Source organism: Squalius cephalus (genome assembly GCF_949319135.1).
Source record: "Squalius cephalus genome assembly, chromosome: 4".
In the NCBI taxonomy this organism is placed as follows: Eukaryota; Metazoa; Chordata; class Actinopteri; order Cypriniformes; family Leuciscidae; genus Squalius; species Squalius cephalus.
In genome coordinates this window covers 39616164-39639785 of record NC_137125.1, presented here as the reverse complement: position 1 = coordinate 39639785, position 23622 = coordinate 39616164, and the positions used below count along the sequence as shown (strand labels likewise).

The 23622-nt window shown below is 38.8% G+C and overlaps 1 protein-coding gene across 5 annotated transcripts in view; it reads left to right on the top strand.

The window, feature by feature from the left end:
- nav3 (neuron navigator 3) overlaps positions 1-23622 on the top strand; it is a 309331-nt gene that overhangs the window by 179123 nt on the left and 106586 nt on the right. For all 5 annotated transcript variants that reach the window (XM_079868451.1, XM_079868450.1, XM_079868448.1 and 2 more), the window contains 2 exons: positions 20862-20979; positions 21580-21632. In XM_079868451.1, the coding sequence (XP_079724577.1) occupies positions 20862-20979; positions 21580-21632 (171 nt within the window). The remainder of the gene's footprint in view (positions 1-20861; positions 20980-21579; positions 21633-23622) is intronic.

The window sequence follows — 23622 nt, the reverse complement described above, 5'->3', positions numbered from 1 at the left end:
GTATGAGCATGTTAGATTTAATGGCCATTGGCCAGACACTTCTAAACTACACAGACACCGCCTGCCTCTCTGTTTTCCTTCTCTGTCTCTTTCTCTCTCACACACACTCTTTGTCCTTAGGCTTCTATCAGAGCTAATGGATGTATTTCTCAAGAGCCTTTGTTTGATGACTCCAGTGATGCCCCACTTTTCAAATTGCGAGCGACCGTCACTTTCCACGGCTATTTAGATTGGATAGACGTGCAGTCAGGCTTGCCACAAAAGATGCTCTGCAGCATCGCTCCATCATTCCAGCTTCATTTATATCAAACAGACATTTACAGGCTATTAGCCTGCGCCACCATATCACTAGGATATTTACTGGTGCATCCGGAGCAAATCGGTAATAAAGTAATCATACAAAATCACACATGCCGCTCGCCTGCTGCGTCAGTGCCTGCCGCTATGTGAGAACTTAATAGGAAGGGAAAGGCGATCTCTCCCTCTAAAGCTCGTGCCCCGTCGCCGACATATTGAGATGCTAAATCAAAAACACGCTTTGCTTCTTCTTCTTTGCAAAGAAAGAAAGAAGAAAGAAACGCAGGAAGGGCTAGCTGGAAAATCGATTGCTGCTGTGGCTCACGTTTCCAGTCGTATCGGAGTTAAAGAGAGAGAGAGCGAGAGAGAGAGAAAGAGAGAAAGCAGTCTGGGATGAGACGGCTTTTATATCATATTATGTCACCAGACGACTCAGCACCTGATTCTCTCATCAGCTTACCAGACAAACCCCCTCCCTCCTATTGCTCTTTCCCATTTTTTTCTTTCTCTCTGTTAGATGGGAGAGTACACATGCTGGCCTAGTGCCCTGAATAGCACACTATATAGTGAATAAAGAAGTTTATGGTTTATTTTTATTGTGTACAAACCATATCAAGTTTTGAGTTCAGTATATAACATACAGTAATTAAAGAAATATTCTGGGATCAGGAAAAATTAAGCTCAGTGAACCGCATTTTTGGCATAAATATCACAAACAATTAATTTTCACTCGATCTGGGTTACAGTGAGACACTTACAATGAAAGTGAATGAGGCCAATTCACAAACTTTAGAATACTCTCACTTTAAATATTAAGAAAAAAGAAAAAGAAAATAACTTTTTTTGAATAAAGTTTTGATCGCCATTACAACTTAACAGTGTAATGCTAACAAAACTGTTGATTTAAACAGCTTTGTAGCTTAAATAATACACTAGTTGTTATGATACACTAATTAATGTACAGTAAGTGCTTTTATAAAAGTTCATAAAACCTTATAAAACCAACACTAAAAAGGTTGAAGGATTTACTTTAAAACAATTTTTACTCAGAAATTGCTAGTAAATTTCACAAAGAATTACAAAGAAAATATGCCGAACAACTGTAAATGTGACCGCACCTTTACAATATGTGCCATTTTTAGTTTTTTTGTTGTTTGCCTATCACACTTCAGAAGATCTCCCCTGCCTTGACCTGGCCGCAGTCTCACCTGTGTTCTCAGTAATGGAGTGAGATGAGACTGTCATCATGAATTTGATATTTAAATTGGAGAAGACGGTAAAGTAATAATACTGAGATGTAGACCTTCATCTCTCTCTGTCATTTTTTTCCACATGAATTTTATAGTCTCTTTTGTTTCCATGGTGATGCAGTGTGTCGGCACAGTGAGGTTAAGGACAGTTGCACTGCCTCATTTTCTGTCACTCACTGTCATTCTTTCATTCAGCTCATTGTCCAACGCCATCATTCAAATACGGGTCAGGTTCACATTTACGAAAGAATCAAGACGCGCTGTGCTCTTCATGAAGGACAGGTGTGTGTGTGTGTGGTGGGCTTCTGTTCGAAAATTATTCACATAGTGAACATCCAGACGCACATGCTGAGCAGCTAAATGCACTGACGGAGGGAAAGTGTCTGAATTTTTTTATTGATTCATTTATTCTTTTGTTCATTTATTCATTTGTTTTACATCTGTTTCTTTGCTCATTCATTTAATGATACATTCATTAATTAATCTGATTGTTCATTTGCTTGTTTATTTATTCATTTGTTTATCAGTTTGTTTGTTACACTCATTCATTCATTTCCTCAGTCATTGATTCATTTGTTTGTTCATTCGTGAGTTTGTTCGTTCGTTCATTCACAAGTTAGATTGTTCATTCATTCATTAATTCATTCATTCATTTATGAGTTGGTTTGTTAGACCGTTCATTTATTCATTCATTCATGAGTTGGTTTGTTAGTCCATTCATTCATTCATGAGTTGGTCTGTTTGTTCACTCATTCGAATTCATTCATGAGTTGGTCTGTTTGTCCATTCATTCATTCATGAGTTGGTCTGTTTGTTTACTCATTCGAATTCATTCATGAGTTGGTCTGTTAGTCAATTCATTCATTCATGAGTTGGTTTGTTAGTCCGTTCATTCATTCATGAGTTAGTTTATTAGTCCAATTATTCATTCATGCGTTGGTCTGTTAGTTCATTCATTCATTCATTCATTCATTCATTCATGAGTTGGTCTGTTAGTTCACTCATTAATTCATTCCTAAGTTGGTCTGTTAGTTCATTCATTCATGAGTTGGTCTGTTAGTTCACTCATTCATTAATTCTTGAGTTGATCTGTTAGTCCATTCATTTGTTCATTCATGAGTTAGTTTGTTAGTCAATTCATTCATTCATTCATTCATTCATTCATTCGTGAGTTGGTTTGTTAGTCCAATTATTCATTCATGAGTTGGTCTGTTAGTTCACTCATTCATTCATGAGTTGGTCTGTTAGTCCAGTCATTCATTCATTCATGAGTTGGTTTGTTATTCCGTTCATTCATTCATTCATGAGTTGGTTTGTTAGTCCAATTACTCATTCATGAGTTGGTTTGTTAGTCCAATTACTCATTCATGAGTTGGTTTGTTAGTCCTATCATTCATTCATGGTCATGTTGTCTGTGCATTCCTGTAGATCTGGCAGTGACAAATTCTGTGAGATCTGGAGTGACAGATATTTGGACCCAAATGTCATGATGAAAATCCAGTCTTTTTTCCTCTCTCTTTAATGTATTCAGCATTCAGGCATATATCAAGTTAAAGATCATTAATCAAGCCCATAACTGAAAAATGACTAATAGTTAATCAACATGCTTGTGTATTCCATGTACTCAACAGGACTCATTCGAAAAATGTGTTTATTTAGTTTCAGCCACGTGGTCAGGAAAGCTGGAATATTATTTAAGCTTTTCATTCAGCTGTGACGGCCTACGATTCTCAGAATTTAACTCCAGAGGAGAGTTTTGGGTCAGCGCAAAGGCTACAAAGGGCCACTGAGAAGTTCTCAACACCCGACCAGCTGAACTGACAAGCCATTACTGTTGTAATTTTAGATCTTAGGGTTTTTTTTTCGCTGGGACTGCAGAGTTGACTGCGGGTCTAGACCGACAGCAAATAGAGAAGGCCAAAGATTAAGAGCGGATATAGTGTCTTCAGATCCAAACGCTGGAGGGCTCAGGATGAGTGTGTGTGTGTGTGTGTGTGTGTGTGTGTGTTCAAGACAAAGTGAATTGTCTTTAATCTGCCAATATATCATACAACTTGGACAACTCTCCTTCACCTTCAACCTTTCCGGATTAGAGAAAGAAGTGTGTAGGTGTGTGTGGGGGGCCTTTTAGCAACAGGCCATTAACTAATATCAATGGTGTGGCCATTGTATCCTATCTACTAAGTGTGTGTGTGTGTGTGTGTGTGTGTGTGTGTGTGTGTGTGTGTGTGTGTGTGTGTGTGTCGCCCAGGGCATGACTACTGCAGTTCACTCTGGAAGAAATATAATAATTTGAAAAGTTAGTAGACCTTTAGGATGGGGGGAGCGAGAAAAAGACAGAAAGAGCTGTTGCCAGGGTTCTTTTAAAAGTACTGATGTGATTTGTGATGCTCGATTTTTTAGCCAGATAAGGGGGGCTCTTGCCATCTCAATTTCCCCACCTGCCAAATGCAGAAAGAAGGAAAAGAAGAAAGATTTTTGGGGGATTTCCCCCTCGGGTTTCATCTTCTGACAGCCCTCTCTTTAGATAGTACACATCTCCCAAAGTCATTGCTCTGTGAGCCACATCATATTAGAGGTCTGAAGTAGTGGCTGTGTGTTTTAGTGTCTTGGGGCAAATTGTATTTCTAAGACACAGTTGAACAATAGAGACAGAGGAAGAAAAAGCGATGGGGGAAAGTCACAGACAAAACTTTAACTTTAACTTACCACAAAAAACTTTTTTGACTCGTCTCTTAGTTTGTAAAATCAAGCAATAGTCCTGTGTGCGGTAAAGCACAATTGCAATGGAAGTCTATGAAGCAAGCCATTGCACTGCAGGATACCACTAGAACATTGAATGAGTTAGCTATTTTTCATACATTTACATACATTTTACAATACATTTTCTATTAATTTATTTATACTTTTTTGTGGTAATCAAAAGCATGACTCAGAAGCTCTCAATAGTCCTTGTTTTGAACATTCATTTCAAGTGACTCAGAATCTTCTTTCTCCCTCTTGCAGCTAGTTTGGCCTTTATAAACGTCCTTGAAGTGATCATAAGACTGGGTTTCCCTCTTCCCGTTCCCCTGACAGGTGTGCACTCATGTGCCTGTGTGTTTCCCCTCTCCTTTCCTGGGCTGATATTGTTATTATAGCTGCGCTGAGTGAAGGAGTGGAAGGCTGAGCCATGTGCCAACTAGAGCAAAAGCTTTGAGTTGAGCGGAGGAGGAAATTTCATGCAGGAAAGCTGGTGAATCAGTTCTCAAGGTATTTTCAAAAAGCATCCCAGGGAAATCCTGAACGACTGCACGGCTCGAGAAATCTGACCTCTGATAGTCACATGACTCAGATAGCGGGAAGTGTGGTTGAACCTGAATGAGTCAGCATTGATTAAAGGCAGAGGAAAAACCTAAAATAAAGCAAACACATAAAAAATCAGTAGCTGTCACTTACCAGTGATGAATCACGGTATGTCAGACGTGAGTAACACGCACACTCATTCACTGGCAGATGTTTCAGACATCCAAAAAAGAAGCTTTTACTGTAAATGGCATCATTATGGATTACATAAATTAAATTGATGTGACACAGTCGACTAAAACTTAATGTCTTCCAGCCACTGATTTAGAGTCTTAGTGCCGACTCATACTATCCATCAACACACATACACAATCGGTCTGACTTCTGTCCTTTGTATGTGGAGTAATGTTGTCCTTGATGACAACATTAGCTGTTCAATCATGACGTCAGTTTTTAGCCCGACCCGGAAGGCTAATCCGCCTTGGGTTCCCTCAGGAATATCTAATGGGTTTTTAGAATAGCAGGTTTCTTTGTAGAAACTGGTGTTTTTAAAGCCATTTAAAAGCATTGTTTTGAAACCATTGCGTACTTTAAAACTGTATGTTTCTACATAAGGACTACAATAGTTGTCTGATTGATCATGTACATAAACTAGGGCTGGGCGATAAAACGATAACGATATGTATCGCGATAGACACATAATCAATATCAATAAAAAATGCGTTCGATAAAACGTTCGATAATTTTTTTTTTTTTTCGTCGGAAGAAACCAGCAAAGCAAGTTTGATTGCATGAACAAAGGCACTCACTCTCTAGTAACTAGATAAAACAGGAAAAGTCAGCTCGCCTGACTTCAAGTCTGACCGTAGTCTGACCAATGTCGTCTGCAGATTATGCAAGACCGTCGTCAGTTTCTCTGTCATTCGCGTGCTGCTGATGCGCTGTTCTAGCGTGTGCGTTTCTCAGCGCGTAGTTACATGTGAAGCTCACATGCACTAAAAGCCTGTCTTTCGAGTCTTATTGTGCTAATACTGTTATATACAAACAAGGTTTACATAAACTAGTCGGATATGTCTAAAGTGAAAGCAAACTTGAGAAAATTTAGAGAAAATCTGCTTGTCAAATGCGTGTATATTAGACGCGTCGCGCGCAGCTCTTAAAGAGACAGTAGTAATAGTAAACACGCTGCCGCTTGTCCTTAAAGGGATAGTTCACCCAAAAATAAAAATGATCTCATTATTTACGCACTCTAATGTTGTTCCAAACCTGTATTCATTTCCTTCTAATATTTTCTAATATTAATATTTTGAAGAATGTGGGTATCCAAACAGTAGCTGGTCCCCATTGACTTCCATAGGAGAAAAATATACTATGGAAGTCACTGGGGTACATCAACTGTTGGTCATTCTTCCAAATAACTTTTATTTTCAACAGAAGAAATAAACTTATTCGAGTTTAAAACAACGTGAGAGAGTAAATTATGAAAATTAGAATTTTTAGGAGAACTATCCCTTTAATGTTAATAAAACAACAAAATGTAAAGAGAAAATCACTCACTGCTCTTGACTGATAACTTTACTAATAGCTTTAATAAGTATCAATGTATAATTTATACAGTGAAGTCTGTTTTGTTTTATTTTCATATTTGTTCATTTAATTACTTTCTGCAATGCTACTGTTAAACACACCTACTGTAGCTGAAAACATAAAGCACTGTTTTTTTAATTTGTATATTAAGTTGTGTATGTGTAATGTGTATCTTTGATCTTAATATTTAATAACAAAGAAAATAATGAGAACATTTTTTATCTTCGCCCCTGTCTGCCATTCTTTTTTATTTTATATTTTGTTACCTAAGGCTTTGTTTTTAAAATATGGACATTAGTTTGGCTGCAATGCTCAGTCACAAAATAGTAAAACCAACATAAAAAAGAATTGTGATAAAATCGTGAATCGTGATTTTCCTGAAAGAAATCGTAATATTATATTTTTGCCATATCACCCACCCCTTTATAAAGCATTTCTTACGTATTCTTTAATTTTGCACCTTAATGTTAAGAGATAATTGTTAAGTGTTCATTGTGATTTTAGACTTTTGAGTTTTCCATGGTCGTGTTGACATTTCTGCCTTCATAACTGATGGGATTATAATCAGAGGTAGGTTAAGTTTAAAATAAAAAATCTTTAAATGTAATATATTTGTCTCCTGGACTGGTCCTTATTTTAAATATGTTATAAAAAATTTCAATAATTATCGATATCGACCGATATGAAACACTTATATCGTGATACAGTTTTCAGCCATATCGCCCAGCCCTAACATAAACTGACATCTTTGTGGTAGGTGTAGTTCTTTTGTAGCAACTTGTAAGCAACTTATGCTTGCAGTGGTTTCAAAACAGCTTTTAAATGGTTTCTATAAAAGGACTACAACAGTTATATGATTCATCAAGCATATAAACTGACAGCTTCCAGGTAGATGTACTGTAGTCCTTATGTAGAAACTTGTTTGAAAGTCGGGTTTTAAAATCCATGTTTAAGGTGTGACAGTGTATTATTTATGTTATAAGACAAATCAACCTTTAAGTTACATTAAAGGCAACATGAAATTACTTAACAGTTTTTTATGTGTGGATGTGTTTTTTTATTGAAACAGGGAACATTTTGGGACAGGGAATATTGATATTCTCATTCCGGAGAGCATTTGCTTGTATAAAAATCTGTGTAATGTAAGAAGAATTAATCAATATCTTCATCCCTTTTTTCTGAAAGAGAGAGACGGTAATTTTAAATTGTGCTAAAAGTAAATTTTGTCAGCAAGTACACTAGCATCTGAATGGTCTCAAAACTGATGCACATGGACTTAAAGCCACAAAAATCTAATTTTGATTTAATTGGGTCTTTAATCAAAGACCTTTAACCACAAACTGAACAGCTCTGTAACAAAGTGTGTGTGTGTGTGTGGACTGGAGGTCAGGGCAAATCCAAACTCAACCCCACTATCGCTGTCAGAATGAATGATGACATAACCCACGGCTCTGATAGGCGGTCGTTCTGACGTGATGAAAGCGTGTTTTATTGGTTCATAGTGTCTGAAGCGCAGAGATATACAGCACTGCTACACGACAAGGCTTCTGTATCAAATTGTAGCCATTATTCTTTGTGTTTGGTTTCACTCTCCAATGACTCATAAGTGAATGAAAATGACTCAGCATATTTTGGTTTCCTGCTTGTTTAAATTCCGGTGAGGCTAAAATTCCAAGCTTTTTCTCCCTCCGTAAGATGCATCACAGGATTGAGTGAAAACGGGGCCCTCTAGTGGGAGCTGCCGGTAGTGGGTTTCAAGCAGACAGTCAGGCTCCAAGCAGTCCGGGTGAAGATGCAAATCAAAAAGCCATTAGAGAAAGCCAGTGAGTTAAATCACATTTGTGAAGGTTGCACAGATTGATTTACATAGAGAGCAAACGTGTCTCCTGAATTCAAAGTAACCATAATCCCACTCTCTGTGTCCATGGAACATGAGGACGTCAAGTGCTCAAATGACCAGCCAAATCACCAGACTCATAATTATTGATTATTAAACCAATTAAAGTTAAGTCAATGTGACGGGAATGTCAGACTTCAGCAAATTCCTTGTAGATGAAAAAAGCCCCATCTGTATTAAATATTAGTTTAGTGCCACGTCAAAACCAAAGATGAGCTCTGGGTTTGACACTTATCATGTGGCATCCCTCTTGCATCATGGTTATATGAAAATCAGGGGGTTTTGGGTACAGACATACACATGGTAACTACATTACCTATAATTCCTCACATCCAAACATTATTGGTTAACGGCAGATGGGATGCAGTTCAGTTAACTGGCAGCGGACTTTGACTTTTTCAAGGCTTCATTTTATGAAAGTACTAGTGCATTAAATCTAATCAGTAACCTTTCCATGTTTCTACAAGTGGTTTAACTGCAAGGGAATGTGTGTGTGGAAGAAAAAAAAAAGGAAGAAAAAAAAAAGTCAAATATATGAAAAACAGAGTGATTTCATATATTTCACCATACACAAGGTCACAGGTTCATGCCAGCGTTGAGTGTGCTGTTGTTTTGGTGTGTGTCACTGCTTCTCCCCAGGCTTTGACTCACCTTTCACTCACGGGTGAGCATGAGGCCAGACTTAATTGAACACTAGCAGGAAGCGTGACTAATTACCCACAGGAAGAAGCAATGCTGCAATCGCTGCTCTTCCAAATGCAATACGTTCTCACTGATACCCACTTATGGGATGTCAAGTCAGACTACTGATACTGGAACATGAGTGTGTGCTGACTCACCCGGACCGGACCCCCTCCTCCGCTTTTCCACAGTCATCCTGCATTAACAAAGCATGGCTTGTACAGTTTTTTCATTTATTTGTTAAATACAGAGAAAAACCTATTATCCTACTGGCATTTTTGATGCAAGATAATGATAATGTTAATTAGATGCAAATCTAGGTCTCTGTTTTAAATTCTAGAGAGCTACCTACATAGGCAGCTGCTTCTTAGTTCGCAACAGCAAATGGACCTTATAAGTGACTTCTCTACAGACCACACAAAATCATGTGAAGCACAAGGAGGCATGACTCAAAATTGATTGAAAAGCCCCATCTGTATATTAGTTTAGCACCACATCAAATCCAAAGATGAACTCAAACATAAACATAAATACACATGGTAACTACATTAACGATAATTCCTCACATCCTAAAACTATTGGTTTATGATATAAGGGCAGATGGGATGCAGTTCAGTTAGGCAGCAGCCTTCTAAGTTCACAACAGCAATGGGACCTTATAAAGTGACTGATTTAGAACGCTATATAGACCACACAAAGGAGACGCAACTCAAAACTGATTACAATAGAGTTTGACGAAAGCATGTTGCTTTTTTTTTTATGTCTCATATGCTCAGCAAGGCTGTATTTATTTGATTTAAAATACAGTAAAAACAGTAATGTTGTGAAATATTTTTATAATTTGAAAATCTGTTTTGAAAAACATAATTTATTCCGCTGATGGCAAAGCTGAATTTTCAGCATCATTACTCCAGTCTTCAGTGTCGCAAACTCCAGTCTTTATTGTCATTTTTGATCAATTTATTGCATCCTTATTGAATAAAACCAGGCAGCATAATGTTGCATCCTACTTTTTGGCCTTTAAAAACAACCTTCATGTTGGGAGCGTTTCTATGAAACCTCTAGATAGGCAACTCACTCGTATTTGGAACACAGCTAATGTCGCTACCCCATCCTCCTACACATCAGTCGCTAGTTGCAGTCTAGCTGGTGCTCAGTAACGAGTTGATGGAGGCTAATTACACGTTTGCTATTTACTTTTCTAAACTGGGTAATTTACTTAGTGAAGGTGGCTCTTACAGGTCTACTGCTAATTATAGAGACATGCTGAGAGACAGGAATAGCTTTGTGTCGCTAAGAGACAAAGGGGTTGCTAGTAGAGCTGAGATGCTATTTCTTAGGCCAGATCCAGCAAAGCTACACATATACATGCAGATGAAGTGTTTAGTCAGATACAATAGTGAGTTTAGATGTCTCACACCCCAAAGTTTTGAGTAACACTTTCAATTAACTGTGTACAAATGCAGTGCCAATGTGTTGTTTACTTTCTATGCATTGATAATGTATAATGATACACCTTAATACATTCTATGTTATCCTAAATACGTTTAACCACAGTTACTTATGAGATACTTATTGATTAGTAATTTGACTTCTAAAGAGTATAAGGCATTATAGCACATACTCAACACCACATTTGAGTGTTAAAATGCAGTGTACTCTTTGAATGTAAAAAATACAAGTATTATAATGTATTACCTTGCAGCTACAATTATTCATGTCAAGATAAACCATATTACAATGTCACATGTAATGCATTATGAATACGTGTAATGCATTATATATAGACTACAGGCATCATAGAAAGTGTTACTGAGTGTTGCTGCATCTCAGTGCTGCATTCCACCTTGAGACGACAGAATTATTTAAAGGTTTAGATGGTTAAGCTCTATTTCACACCAGATCCCAATGGATATAATGTTCGAATGTAGTTCTCATTATTCCTTTCTGTTGAATCAAATGTGCTTACTAATTAGATGACAGATATTTCTCTGGAAGCGCTGCCTGTTTTAGTTATGACATGTTTTGAAAATGGGCAGGCCGAGGGAGATTCCTCTCTTCAACAACAGTGGGAGTAAGCGTGACCACATTGTAGGTCATAAAAAGAAATATCTCACTGTGTTTATTATGATTTCTGTGGTAACTGGTTGAATGGCGGAGAGCTGTCACTCAAACTCAGCCAAGGTCAGTTTTGTCATGGAGACTTTTGACTTGCGACCTAAAATCTGGTCCTCATTGCCCTTTGTTATGGTCAAGATCCGCCACTTAGGCAGGAAGAGACATATAATGCAACCAACCACTGTTTAAAGCTACACTGAAGTTGATTCTTAGCAAAAAACACTTTGTTCTTTCAAAATGATATGTGCTCATTAATGTGTAATTACTTCTACCAACTAATCAAGTATTCTCGTAAGCGTAGAATCTGCCATTTAGAAAACATACGAGCGAGCCGCTCGAATGGCGGCAGCCATGTTGCGCCTCCATCTTGAAAATACATTAGCCAAAGAGGGACATACCTGGAAATTCAAGCTTCGCCACACTCAGTGGCACCGTGACGAATGTGAGGGGGAGATTACTCGCGACTGCCGGCAGATTTGAAATAATACAGCCACCGTAGGAGTTAAAACGCCCTCGGAATGGGAGGGGCTATAAAGTAATATTCAGTTGGTAGTCATAAACAATTTCACCGCTAGATGGGAGAAAATCCTACACAGTGTAGCTTTAAGTTTTTGTTCATGACTCTTGAAGTTGCGTAGAACCAGCTCATCACATTGGGTCAAATCAACTTTTGTCATTTGTGTGAGCAGTATTCATCAGAGAGTCAGTGAATAGACTGTGAATGGCCTAGGAACATTGTGTCCTTCACTGTTTGTGCTCTAGAAATGCAGAACTCCCTTCAGCTTCCTGTAACTCCTGAAAGTCACTTCCCACTTCAAACAAGTTTCTTCCCACATGTTTCTATCCCCAGTTTTTTTTCATCTCTGTATCTTTCTGTCCCTTCTTCTTGCTTTCTCTCTCTTCACTTCATCTGATTGACAACTGCAAGAGAATTTAAGAGACTTGCTCCCCTGCCGTGAGGTCCTTCATATCTTCGTTCCAGCTCTCATCAGACGAGAGCTCTTTGTTGGCATATGTCTGTGTAACAACGGAAAACTTTCCAATTCCACTCATTCTCAAAGTTGATTCTCATTGGATTTGCATTTTGACAATACAACATTGTTACGTATTTTTAATTACTGTATAATAAAAATAAATAATTACTGTATTAATTTACGTTCTTTCATATTTTTCCCTGTAATACAGCAATCGATATTTTTTCTGCATTGTAATTTAATACTTATTTAGTAAGTTAGTTAGCTCTTGCCATGTATGTGTGGGAAAAGGACGCACCTGATGTTTTATAGACAAACTACATGCATATGCATATGAGGCAAGGTATTTTATGCTTGGCAGAAGTTCCAGCCATTAACAAGTGGCAGGGTTGCAAATGTGTTTGCTTTTACAACGTGTTGCATTATTTTCCACTTAAAGAGGCATTTTCCCCGTGCAGTGCTCAAAGGAGAAGAGTTTGGCTGTAGCTGTGAGTGTTTGTGGACCTTTAATGAAGTGACCATGAGGCTGACAGGTGCTATTATTGGGAACATTAAATTAGATGAAGGGCTACTGGCTCCCTTGGACAAGATAATGATGTTTGTACTGGAAAGAAGAAAACCAGGAACTGTTTAAAGTTGCTTTGAGGAGAAAGTGAACAAGGTTTGGCATAGTGATATCTTCCAGATGTGTGCAATGGTGCAGTTTGGTTCATGCTGTAGATATCTCAAAGTGTCTACTTAGACAACCATTTTGCATATACCATTTGAATTGGTTGTCTATGTTAAGTAGGCAGAATGTTTGTAGTATATTCCAACATAGGCTCAAAACTGCTTTCCTCATGTAAGCACCCATTCTCAATGAATTACCGCTAAGCCTCGGCTCCAACAGGAAACCTTTCATTGTTGATGACAAACAACAAAGGGACGTTTTACCATTATGTAACCTTGTTTCGCACGCATCATCATCGTCCATTGATTTTTACGGTATTCAACACTCTGGAGAATATTCTGCGAAGATGCTTTAATTGCTAAACGCTGGAGCAGGGAATTCTCTGTTGTCTGTGCACTTTAGTATGTTAGCTGGCTGCTCTGTGGGGATTCTTAAGGGAAACTAGACTAAATGAGTCTCTGTGAAGATCCTGATGTACGATCAACCTTCAGACAAACACAATTAAGTCAATTGGCAGCTACTGACACAGATTAATTCAGGTCACTTAATGAACCTGGTTGTCTGTTGTGTGGGTCTTCTATCAAGAGCCCATAAATGGCAAACCTGTTATCTTCCTCCATGCTGGTATTTATCTGATATACAATTGGAGGAAGTGCATTTAGCCAGTGTATTTTCTTAAAGGTCCCATGACATGCTACTTTTTGTAGGCTTTAATATAGGCCTTAGTGGTCCCTAGTACTGTATCTGAAATCTCTTTTCAAAAATTCAGCCTCGGTGCAGAATTATAGCCACTACAAGCCAGTCCCAGAATGAGCTTCCTTCAGACAGGCCGTTTCGGTGTCTGTAGCTTTAAATGCTAATGAGGAGGAGAAAGGCGGCGCAAGGTGGAGGGTGGGTGTGGCCTTGACCATCTTGCGCAACGGTACCGGTCCGTGCATGTTTACGTTGGATATAGCAATGGCACGAAGACACGCAGTTGTTCAAGCATTTCAGTTTGACCCAGAATCTGATCCGGATGGAGAGGCAACAACTCAGCGGTTCCAGCAGGACGTTTCCGAATGGTTAGTTTAAAATATTATGTCTGGATACGGTACTTTATTCGGATGGTTTACAGTTATTATCATGTAGCTAACGCTAACCTACTGTTGCCTTTTCATGAGAGATCTGTAACATCTGTAATTTATCTTATTACAATTACATCATCAAGCTCTGCGATCTTGAAATGCGGATATCGCGCGCGCCGTATAACCAACAGGAAAACGGTTATCCAAATAACAAAGAAGTGTACAACACTCGCGTTACAGACAGTGTGTGTATTCACACACATAAACTGCATAGCTGCATAGCTAATGTGACAGCCACATTCTACGTGTAACAGTCTAGGCAACCATAAACAGTAAAGCAACACACTTATATCATTAGTTGACTTACTGTTCCGAGGTAGCTGTAGCTGAGCCAAAGAGAGTGATCCAGACTTTAGTTTCAGACGTTCAGCAAGCCCAGCTCTGTATTAACCCTTCGGTGTTCATTTGTACATCCAATTATTGAGCAATTGTTATGCTTCGCTCGCTCAAAAGCCATGATATCTCTCGTGGACTAACTAAAATCGCGCGCGCGCGTTCCTACTTCCTAGCTCATTTTCTCATGGGCGGAAAATATTCTCTGGGCGGGCAAAGCAGAGACAGGGGAGGTAACATTCCTCCTTGTAACGTCACAAGGAGGAGATTCAAGATCAGCGCGATTGAGCTTCCATTTTCTCAAAGGCAGAGAAAGATAGCAAAAGCTCGATTTACACCGATTGAAATTTCTAGAAACTTGGGGACCATATACAGGCTAGGGGAACTCATATTAATGTTAAAAAACCTCAGAAAGTGACAATTTCATGTCATGGGACCTTTAAATTATGAAATTTCATCAATGGGCCAATGAGAATGTGGTCTGAAAGAGTGGGTAGGGCTCGCACCTTATTAATTTCACCGTCCCTTACACTATGAGGTCTCAACATGAAGAGCATCTCCAAATGTCAGCTGTGTGCCAAGTCAACAATGATAATGTCATGCCATGTGAGAGGAAGGGACCTTTGTCGTCTCGCTGGGTTCAACTGTGTGTGGGTGTCCTGGCTGAGAGGAGCATTTAGGAGGCACATCTTTCAATGGGACGAGGAGCAGCCAAGGGCCAGCGCGCACACAGGAAACTAGTACTGACAGCCCAACTGCCTGCACTTCCTGTCAAAGCGCACAGTGGCGTCTCATCCTTGCAGAAACGACAAACACTCTTGCCCTTCTCCGCCGAGGGTTTTGTCTGGGAGTGATGTTTGATTTACACATACACAACTGTACACACAATAAAACCCTAGTCCCCATCCTCTTCCAATCTCCCCTGAGCCAAATGAAGGAATCACAGCCATATGTCAGCAGTCTGCGCTCCCATTCATGTGGCGGAACGCTGTGCCTGAGTATGAATGGAAAACTACCATGAAATCAATGGAGAAACTGCATTAAACTCAAGTGTCACACAGACTGACGGCTGGTGTGTTATGGGTAAACAGCGGTGAGCTGTGTTTGCTGCCGCCTCAGCCCTGATTCAGCAAAGTCTTGTTCATCGCTCAGTTACAATGTCATAAGATGATTCCCTTTGCTCGAGGTGTCTCTCTATCCCTGAGTACTGCAAACTCATTCTGTAGGCTCTCTCTGCTGCCTGCTCTACCTTTATTTGATTTTTTGTGCAATTTATGTGATTTAAAACATTCAAACACTCATGACGTTCCAAACCTATATGACTTTTTTTCTGTCAGATATAAAAAATAAAAAATAAAAATCACAATATTTTTTTGTCTATAATGAAAGTCATTGGGGTGCAATGTTATTTTGGACTCCATTGACTTTGATTCTTCATTTGAAACTTCTTTAAAAAAAATGTAGTGGTAGTTTAACTTGTCTCACACTGTTGTGCGTTGTGTATTAGTAATTAACAACATGTACTTACTATATAATTAGGGTTAGGGTTTGGTTTAGTCTTAGTTGCATGTAATTATGCATAATTGTCTGTTATTTCTGCACTAAGTACATGTAACATATATAACAAGGACACTGTAAAATAAAGTGTAACTGCTTCTTTTGACTTACCAACCACTTAGAACACCATAGGAATGACAAAAAAGCTCTAAAGCTCTTAGCAACTGTATAGAAATACCATATAGACCACTCAGAAAACCCAGTTTTACTCAAGCAAGCACAATCACATTTTCTTGAGAAAATGTAAAATTGTAGTCTGATTTTACACTGTATTTGTATTGTAAACCTGCTGTTTAACAACTTCCTGATTTCTTTTTAGCTCTATCCCTTTTCCTTGATATTGTTTTTAGTTATTTTAATGAATTCCTCTAATAAGATATATAAAGGTTTACAGTCCCATACAGTCATATAACTCAATTTACAGCATTACACAATAGCCCTTAAGTGTTTCAGGGCCGTTAAATATTCCATATGCTTACAGAGCCCCTCATTTTTATTAAATAATACATTTACATTCCTTTTCCACTCAGTCCTGTGATTCATAATCTAAACTTCATCTAAAAGCATTCAAATAAACACCAAATACGGTCTCTGGATCATCCGCAAGGCAGTGAACTCACAGACCCCTCTGGCTTATGCATGACAGCCTTTCCCAGCAGCTGACTCCCCCTATTGGCAGAGTACTGTAACTGCAGGCTTCCAGTACCTGCGCAGTTATAGGCACTGCAGACTGTAGAGAGAGCCGAACGCTGCCGTTTATCAGCGGGACACTGAGGACGGGGACAACCTGGGCTCAGATACTCTTAAGAGGTACACACACTTCACTCGAGCTTAAGTCTGGCAGGCTGAAACAACAGGGACTGTTGACTGCTTCTTAGAGTCAGAGACAAAGCCTGGGGATTTGTGTTTTTGTTTGATGGATGTGTGTGTCTGGACGCATGTATGTGTGCACTGGCAACCTACTTGCGAGGGGAGGAGGCTGCTCTCATGAATGACGGCTGTATGAGTGTGCGTGTGTGCGTGTGTGCGTGTGTGTGTGTGTGTGTGTGTGTGTCCGTATAATGCTGTGTGAATGCTGAGGGTGGCATAGTTGGGTTTTACAGCGGAGTGATGCATTAGCCAAACAAGCGCTTGCTCATTAATAGAGACAAAACCACAGTGTCAGAGCTGTTGGGATGAATTGAAAATAATGGGTCGCGGGAAAAGAAACCGTGACGCATGATAAATAGCTGTGAGTGAAGTCAAGGGGTGCTAGGGCACTAGATTAATGCTGTTCAGATGGGATCCAGCAAACATCTGGGGACTGAAGAGCACCGGGACTGACTTTTGGATGTGTTTGCGTTCATGTGAGCTTCTGCCGGTCTCACAGTGGGAAACATCAGCAAGTTCTCCCCCTGAAATAACGGGACGGGAAACTGTTTAACCTTGGCTCGATGTACTTCCCTCCATGAAACTATCAGATTGAAAGACTGCTTTACAACCAGTTTCCTTCTGCCATAACAGTCGCTTATTTACAGCTGCAGACCGGCCCATTTCCCCCTCCCTTGTGCCTGAGTGTTAATGGCAGCATTGATTAAAGCATTTACAGTGTGCTGCTGGTTATCATGTGCATAAGAGATTCCAGCTTCTCCTCGATATATTGTACGTTGCCTATGCTGATAAAAATGTTAATGGTGGTTTTCAGATCAATCAATCTGTTTGTAAATGACTGTGGTAATGGTCCTCTCAGGGAGATTTCATCTGTATCCACTTCTATCCTCATTAATAGGACACAGGGAGACTCCTTTAATGAGAACCTCCTCTTACTGTACCTGTCAGCTTTTTGCTCATTTTTTTAAGCGCCAATCTAAAGCTGAAGTGTGTAATTTCTTTGACGTTAAAAGATATACTCTTAGTCTTATCCCAGCTTAATGTACAGAGACAACTGTGAGTAAACCAGTTTCCCTGAAGAGTGAAAACACTGTCTCTGTGGTGTTTTCAAAACATTGCTTTGTTTGTTTTCACATGTATAATTTTGGCAGGTGTTAGCATAATTTTAACCCTAGGTCATGAACCCCAGCTTTAATAGTCCCGAAGGTACACTATATAGAGTGAAGGGTTCTGAGGGAAAGGGTAAAAGTATTGAACAATCAACAACCAAAAGTCAAGGTTTTTGGTTGTTATCTTGTTCCAGTTGGGCAATGCTGCCCAATCCTGTTCCTGGATATCTACCTACCTGTAGAGTTCAGATCCAACCCTGATTCAACACACCTGTCTGTATTTATCAAGTGCTCCTAAAGATCTCAATAAGCTGGATCAGTTGTGTTTGATCAGGGTTGGAGCTGAACTTTGCAGAACAATTAGATCTCCGGGGGCCGGTTGCACCAGCTGTGAGTAAGTTACAACATAGCCTAGTTTTGATATAAATTGACAAAAATAAAGTAAAGTTACAACATACATACCGCTAAAAACATTCACATTGCACCATTAAACTTAGTTGATGCGCAACTCTACGTATAAACAAAATTTTTACGGAAGCCTCCAATCAGGAGTAGTTAACGGTTGGAATTAAAACTGCATCAATATGCTCTTGTTTTACCTGACAGACTTCAATTCTTTAGACATATATGATAATGCTGACATTTTCACACACTTACATTTTAAGAGAGAGAACATTATGCGAATAAATTACTTTGTTAGCGACTCTTCAATATGAACAAAGTACAGAGTTAGTTACAAACTAGTTACTAAGCCCCTGACTTTCAATGTTCCAATTTAAGAAAGAATGGCTGGTGCAACTCAGGGATATTAGGGTTGGGGATTGGGCACCCCTGGCCTATACTACTGTAACTACAACAAAAAGCATGGTGACCATTCAAATGTTGCTGTGTAGTCTGACTTGAAATAGCATTAAATAGAATAGAGCTTTCTTTCTCATTCAATCAGCATTGCCATTGATTAGTCACATGGCATTTACAGCTCAGGTGATTGGCTAACCGATAACTTTATCAAGGATGTTTGCTCATTGTGTGCAATTTTAAATGTGAAATGTCCACTAGTCTCTTGCTTTTTCTGTTGTTTTTGCTCTCTCACACTGTCTCCCGCTTTTTCTCTCTCTATGTCGTTTTGTTCTCTCATCTTACTTTCTCTTACCATGTCTCTCTCTGCTTTCTTTGTTGATCTTTGGGTGCTGGAGGCAATAAGAGGAAGACAGAATGATTTTTCTTTCCTTCCTGTCAAAGGTCCAGATGGACAATTTCTGCCCGTCGAGCCCATGAACAACTGTGGCACTGTGGCATCCCTAATTCTCTCTGCCCTCTGCTAGACAGGGAAAATGGGAACGGGGTTGTGCTGCAGAGAATCAGAGAATCTCTCTTATACTCCACTTCTTTTTCTGACCTTTCAACCACTGCGTCAGTTTACCTCACGAACTCATGTTAAGCCACAGAATATCTGTCTTCCTCCTACATCCTGGACCACTAGGATGAACTAAAACATCAATATCATAGCCAAACCAAAGCAGAATTCACTTGGCTTACTAGATGCTGCAGAAATGTGTATATTTTTTTGCTGTTTTCTCTGCCATGACTAGAGGTGTTGGCATGTGCGGTAGAGTAGCTCTTTGTTTACTCAACTCTCGGAGGTGACTGTGGTTTGGAGTGGTGAGCTTTTGCATTGTGTTGTGTTTAAGTAGGATGGTGAGTAAAGTGTTCTTCATCACCCTGTTCTCGTTAACGACTCCTCTTCATGTGCTGAAACCACAACAGACGAAACCTTTGAACTGTGGCATCTTTGAGTAGAATGCTCCCTTTTGCCTGGCAAAGACAGAAATGTTTAATTGGTTACTGTGTTTGAGGAGGCGAGAGAGTGTGGCTAATGTTTTTTTTATTTTTATTTTATGAGGCATTATAATATGGTCTAAAATGAAATGTGAATCTATGTGAATGAAAATTCCTTTGAAATTTTACTGGGTGCGTGGGAGTAAATTACTTTTACCACTTGAAAAATCTTTCAGTGCGTCATTCATAACTTAAACATGAAGCATGGTGCAGATTATGGGGGTGTGGGGAGGTCTGACCACCCTAATTAAGGCTCGAACTGTCTAAAGGAAGCCAAAACCTTTAGGATGTTTGACCATTTTCCGCTAGGACCAAAATCAAATGGCACATTGAAAAAAACAGATATGATACATGCTGTTTGGTTGATCTGAAAAAGTTGAACCTATCTGATACTCACTGTAAAATTCACATACTGAAATCTAACATTACAAACAAAAGCCCCATACAGGCAACTCTATTAGTGAGAGGATGTGAGCTCTAAGAGTGTACCTTGCCGCTGGTGTGCTTTTACTTAGGTGGGAAATGGAAAACCGCTTGCCTTTTGTGCAATGATATCTAAACCTAAAATCACAACGAAAGAGCAGAGCAATAAGATTTGCGACATATTTTTAGGGGCCCTAGAACAGACCCCTGAGGAGCACCATATCCAAGTAATCATTTAGAAATATTACTGAGTCACTAGGGGGTTGCATTTGCTCGAACAGACCTGGTATATTACACAATAAATAAGGACTTTCTATTTAGTGTTCCCTGTATGCTGTTTTAACTTTTTTTTTTTTCTGTTTCACTACTGGTACTGTTCTGAAACTGTTATGTAAAAACGTTCATGAACCAGGACTTAATTTAAAAGACTTTAATGATGGTTTATGTGCTCAAGATGCGATGACACCAGCCTTTAGAGAAGAATTTACATTTTGAAAAGTTAATTTGTTGTAAGTAGCTACCCGTTATCTGTGTAATCCACATCTGATTAAACGGATCAGCTCTGTCACAATGTCATGCTAGGGCTGGATTCTATCCAGTAGAAAATCCAGATAAGCTGTTACAAGTGCTGAAGCCTCATTGATAGTTTTGATTAATTTGAACTCAACTTGTCCATACTAAAGTTGTGTTTTTTTCAATCTCTATCTCTCATAGTAACACGTTTTACCTGCTTAGGTCCTCTTGGATATAAATCTTCATTAATCTGTATTCTAGAGGGTTTTTTCCTCTTTTTTTTTAATTCATCCATCTTCTGTTACTTATCAAACAAAATTCTCATTCCCTATAGATCTACACTGATTGGGCGAACCATTATTTGGCCAAGTCCGGTTGTCCAAGGCTTATTAAGGACCTGACTCAGGACATACCCGATGGAGTTCTGCTGGCAGAAATCATCCAGATAATAGGTGAGAGCATGCACACACAGACACAGTGCAGTCTAATAAATCTTCACAGCTCATCTAAGTGCTAAAATTATTTGTGTAAAACATAACTACTTACAGTGTTTCATCTTTAAGTTATTCTGCTCACGTTAAACTGGATTAGAAGCCGTAGAAAATCAGCAACATGAGAATTGAATTCTATTTCTGCACTATTAAAGCATGTGTCTCCCATGTGTTCACTTTAGTGAGCCCAGAGTGGTTTGCGTTGTGTGCATGTGTGTCAGTCTGTCTTTTTTATTTTTCCTTCTTTCTTCACCCCCATCCCATTTTCCCCTCCTCTGGGCTGTCCTGAAACGTTATTATGAACCTCCAGCATACAATGGCAGATCTTATGTCACAAACTTGCAACCAACAGCTGATGAATTAACAGCCGTTCATTTTCTCAGCATTTTCTCCCACACTGCGAACATACATAAGCCCATTCAATCACAAATTCTCACAAACTGCAAAGTTTCTTGCCTCATGACGGTAACCCGTGGATGGAAAGGCCAGAGGTTATGGTATGCTTTTTTGTTGTGTACCAGTGTGCTGCAGAGGTTTAATCAAGCAATATCTCTTTTGCAGCTAATGAAAAGGTAGAAGATATTAACATCTGCCCCAAGACTCACTCTCAAATGGTAAGTGTCTTTTTTCATCTATAATGCTTTAATATTCATTGCTTCATTGGTTAAATTAGTTGTGATTATGCAATGTAAATAAAGTAATAGCATGATGACTGATACAAAGATTTTATAATTAGCAGCTATAAATAATTCTTACAGAACTTTTGATCAGAAGGTGAAAATACTTTAAATTTGTTTAGTAGACAAACATAAATTGTACATGTATAAGTTTGAACAATTAAATGAACTGAAACTGATAGTAAAGAAAACAAGTGTCCAATATTACATTCAAACTTCTACAGTAGTATTTACAAATCATGCTAGGATGCTTTTCATGAAGTTGGTGAGAGAATGCTTGTTTAACATTTTTTAGATCTTCACGTAATTTACATACTTTCCTATATATTACGTAATTGTGATGACATAACTGTTCTCATATTATTATAAAATGTGTCCAAACCTTTGACTGGTAGAGCATTTTTTGTTACATATTTATTTCTTTATGGTCACAACAGTATTTTGTCATTGCATTTCTATGATAAACACCGCATGTCACTATAAAATAAACCAGTCTCATGAAACCAGTCTTCTGTCACAAAATCATGAAGATCAGTTATTATTTTGTTCCATTTGGTCGACCAAATGATAATGTTTTTGTTGATGATTTTGCAAACTAATGATTCTTTGTTGTTATACATGTAAGTAAGATCCTCAATGCTTATGTTGTGTTTCTGCTGTGGCACATTGCAGTGATTAAACTCTTGCTAAGCTGTAATACAGTAAAGGCTTTAATGGCCTCACAGGTCTTTTCTGCAGTAGAATAGACCGACCGGGCACTGGGCTATAACTCTCTGCATGTCAATGAGTATAGCAGAGAATGCTAGGATAGTTGCTGTGGACTTTTCCTAACAACTCCCATGTAGGTATGCTTGTCAAATTGGAAGAGCACAAAGACTGCAGTAAAATATTTAGTTTTAAGTTCAAGGCTGAGTGTTTTGGGGAGTTGTAGGTTTCATTCAATGGCCATTGATCTTGCACCTGCGGCCAGCATGTGTGTGCACACATATGTAGAGGTTTTACACTGAGGAAGCGTGCCTGTTTATAAAACTGTTTACGGGAAGTTGAGGTTATAGAGGAATCTGACATACACATACTGTATCACAGCCAAGCTTCACAAGAGTAACCTATCAGCACATTGTTGCAGATTGCTGGGAGACTTGTCTGTAATTGCTAAGGTTTTTGTCAGTGTTTGATTGATAGGAACAGGTTATTGTGCTAAAACAGCATGCCTTTTTTATAAATGGGATGCTGGTGTACAGGGTTCTTAACTATCTTAAACGAGTAGTGAATGAAATGAAAATGTTGTTTTTGTCTATGCAGTGAAAGTCATTGGTGCTTATCATGATGTTAGGTCATGTGAGATGCATACATTCAAATTAATCAGAAGGCTGATTAAACCACTGGAGTTGGATTACTTTTACGATACATATATGTCCTTTTTGAAGTTTGAGACTTTTGCACACAATTGCCTGGTTTCTCCCAAGGTTTTTTTTCTTCATTCTGTCACCTGATGGAGTTTTGGTTCCTTGTCACTGTCGCCTTTGGCTTTTGGCTTGCTTAGTTGGGGACACTTAATATTCAACTAAATTATTGATCTTCCTGCATTGACCCCATTATATGAGAGCTGGACAATGACGTCACTGTTTTCTCCAGAGCGACTATAGATATATATAAATTAACTAAATTAATAACTTTTTTTTACAACAAAAATGAACCATCACTGAACATCTGCTGGACTATGACACTATTTTCTTCTAGATCTGTACAGCCGAAACAAACTTATTTGCATTATTTTCCTGTTATAACAGTGAAGCTGCTTTGAAAAAATCTATATTGTAAAAAGCGCTATATAAATAAAGGTGAATTGAATTGACTGATGGAATCTGGAAGGAAAGAAAGCAAGATAAAGGAGATAAAAAGGAGATATAGTCCTCAGATGCCACGT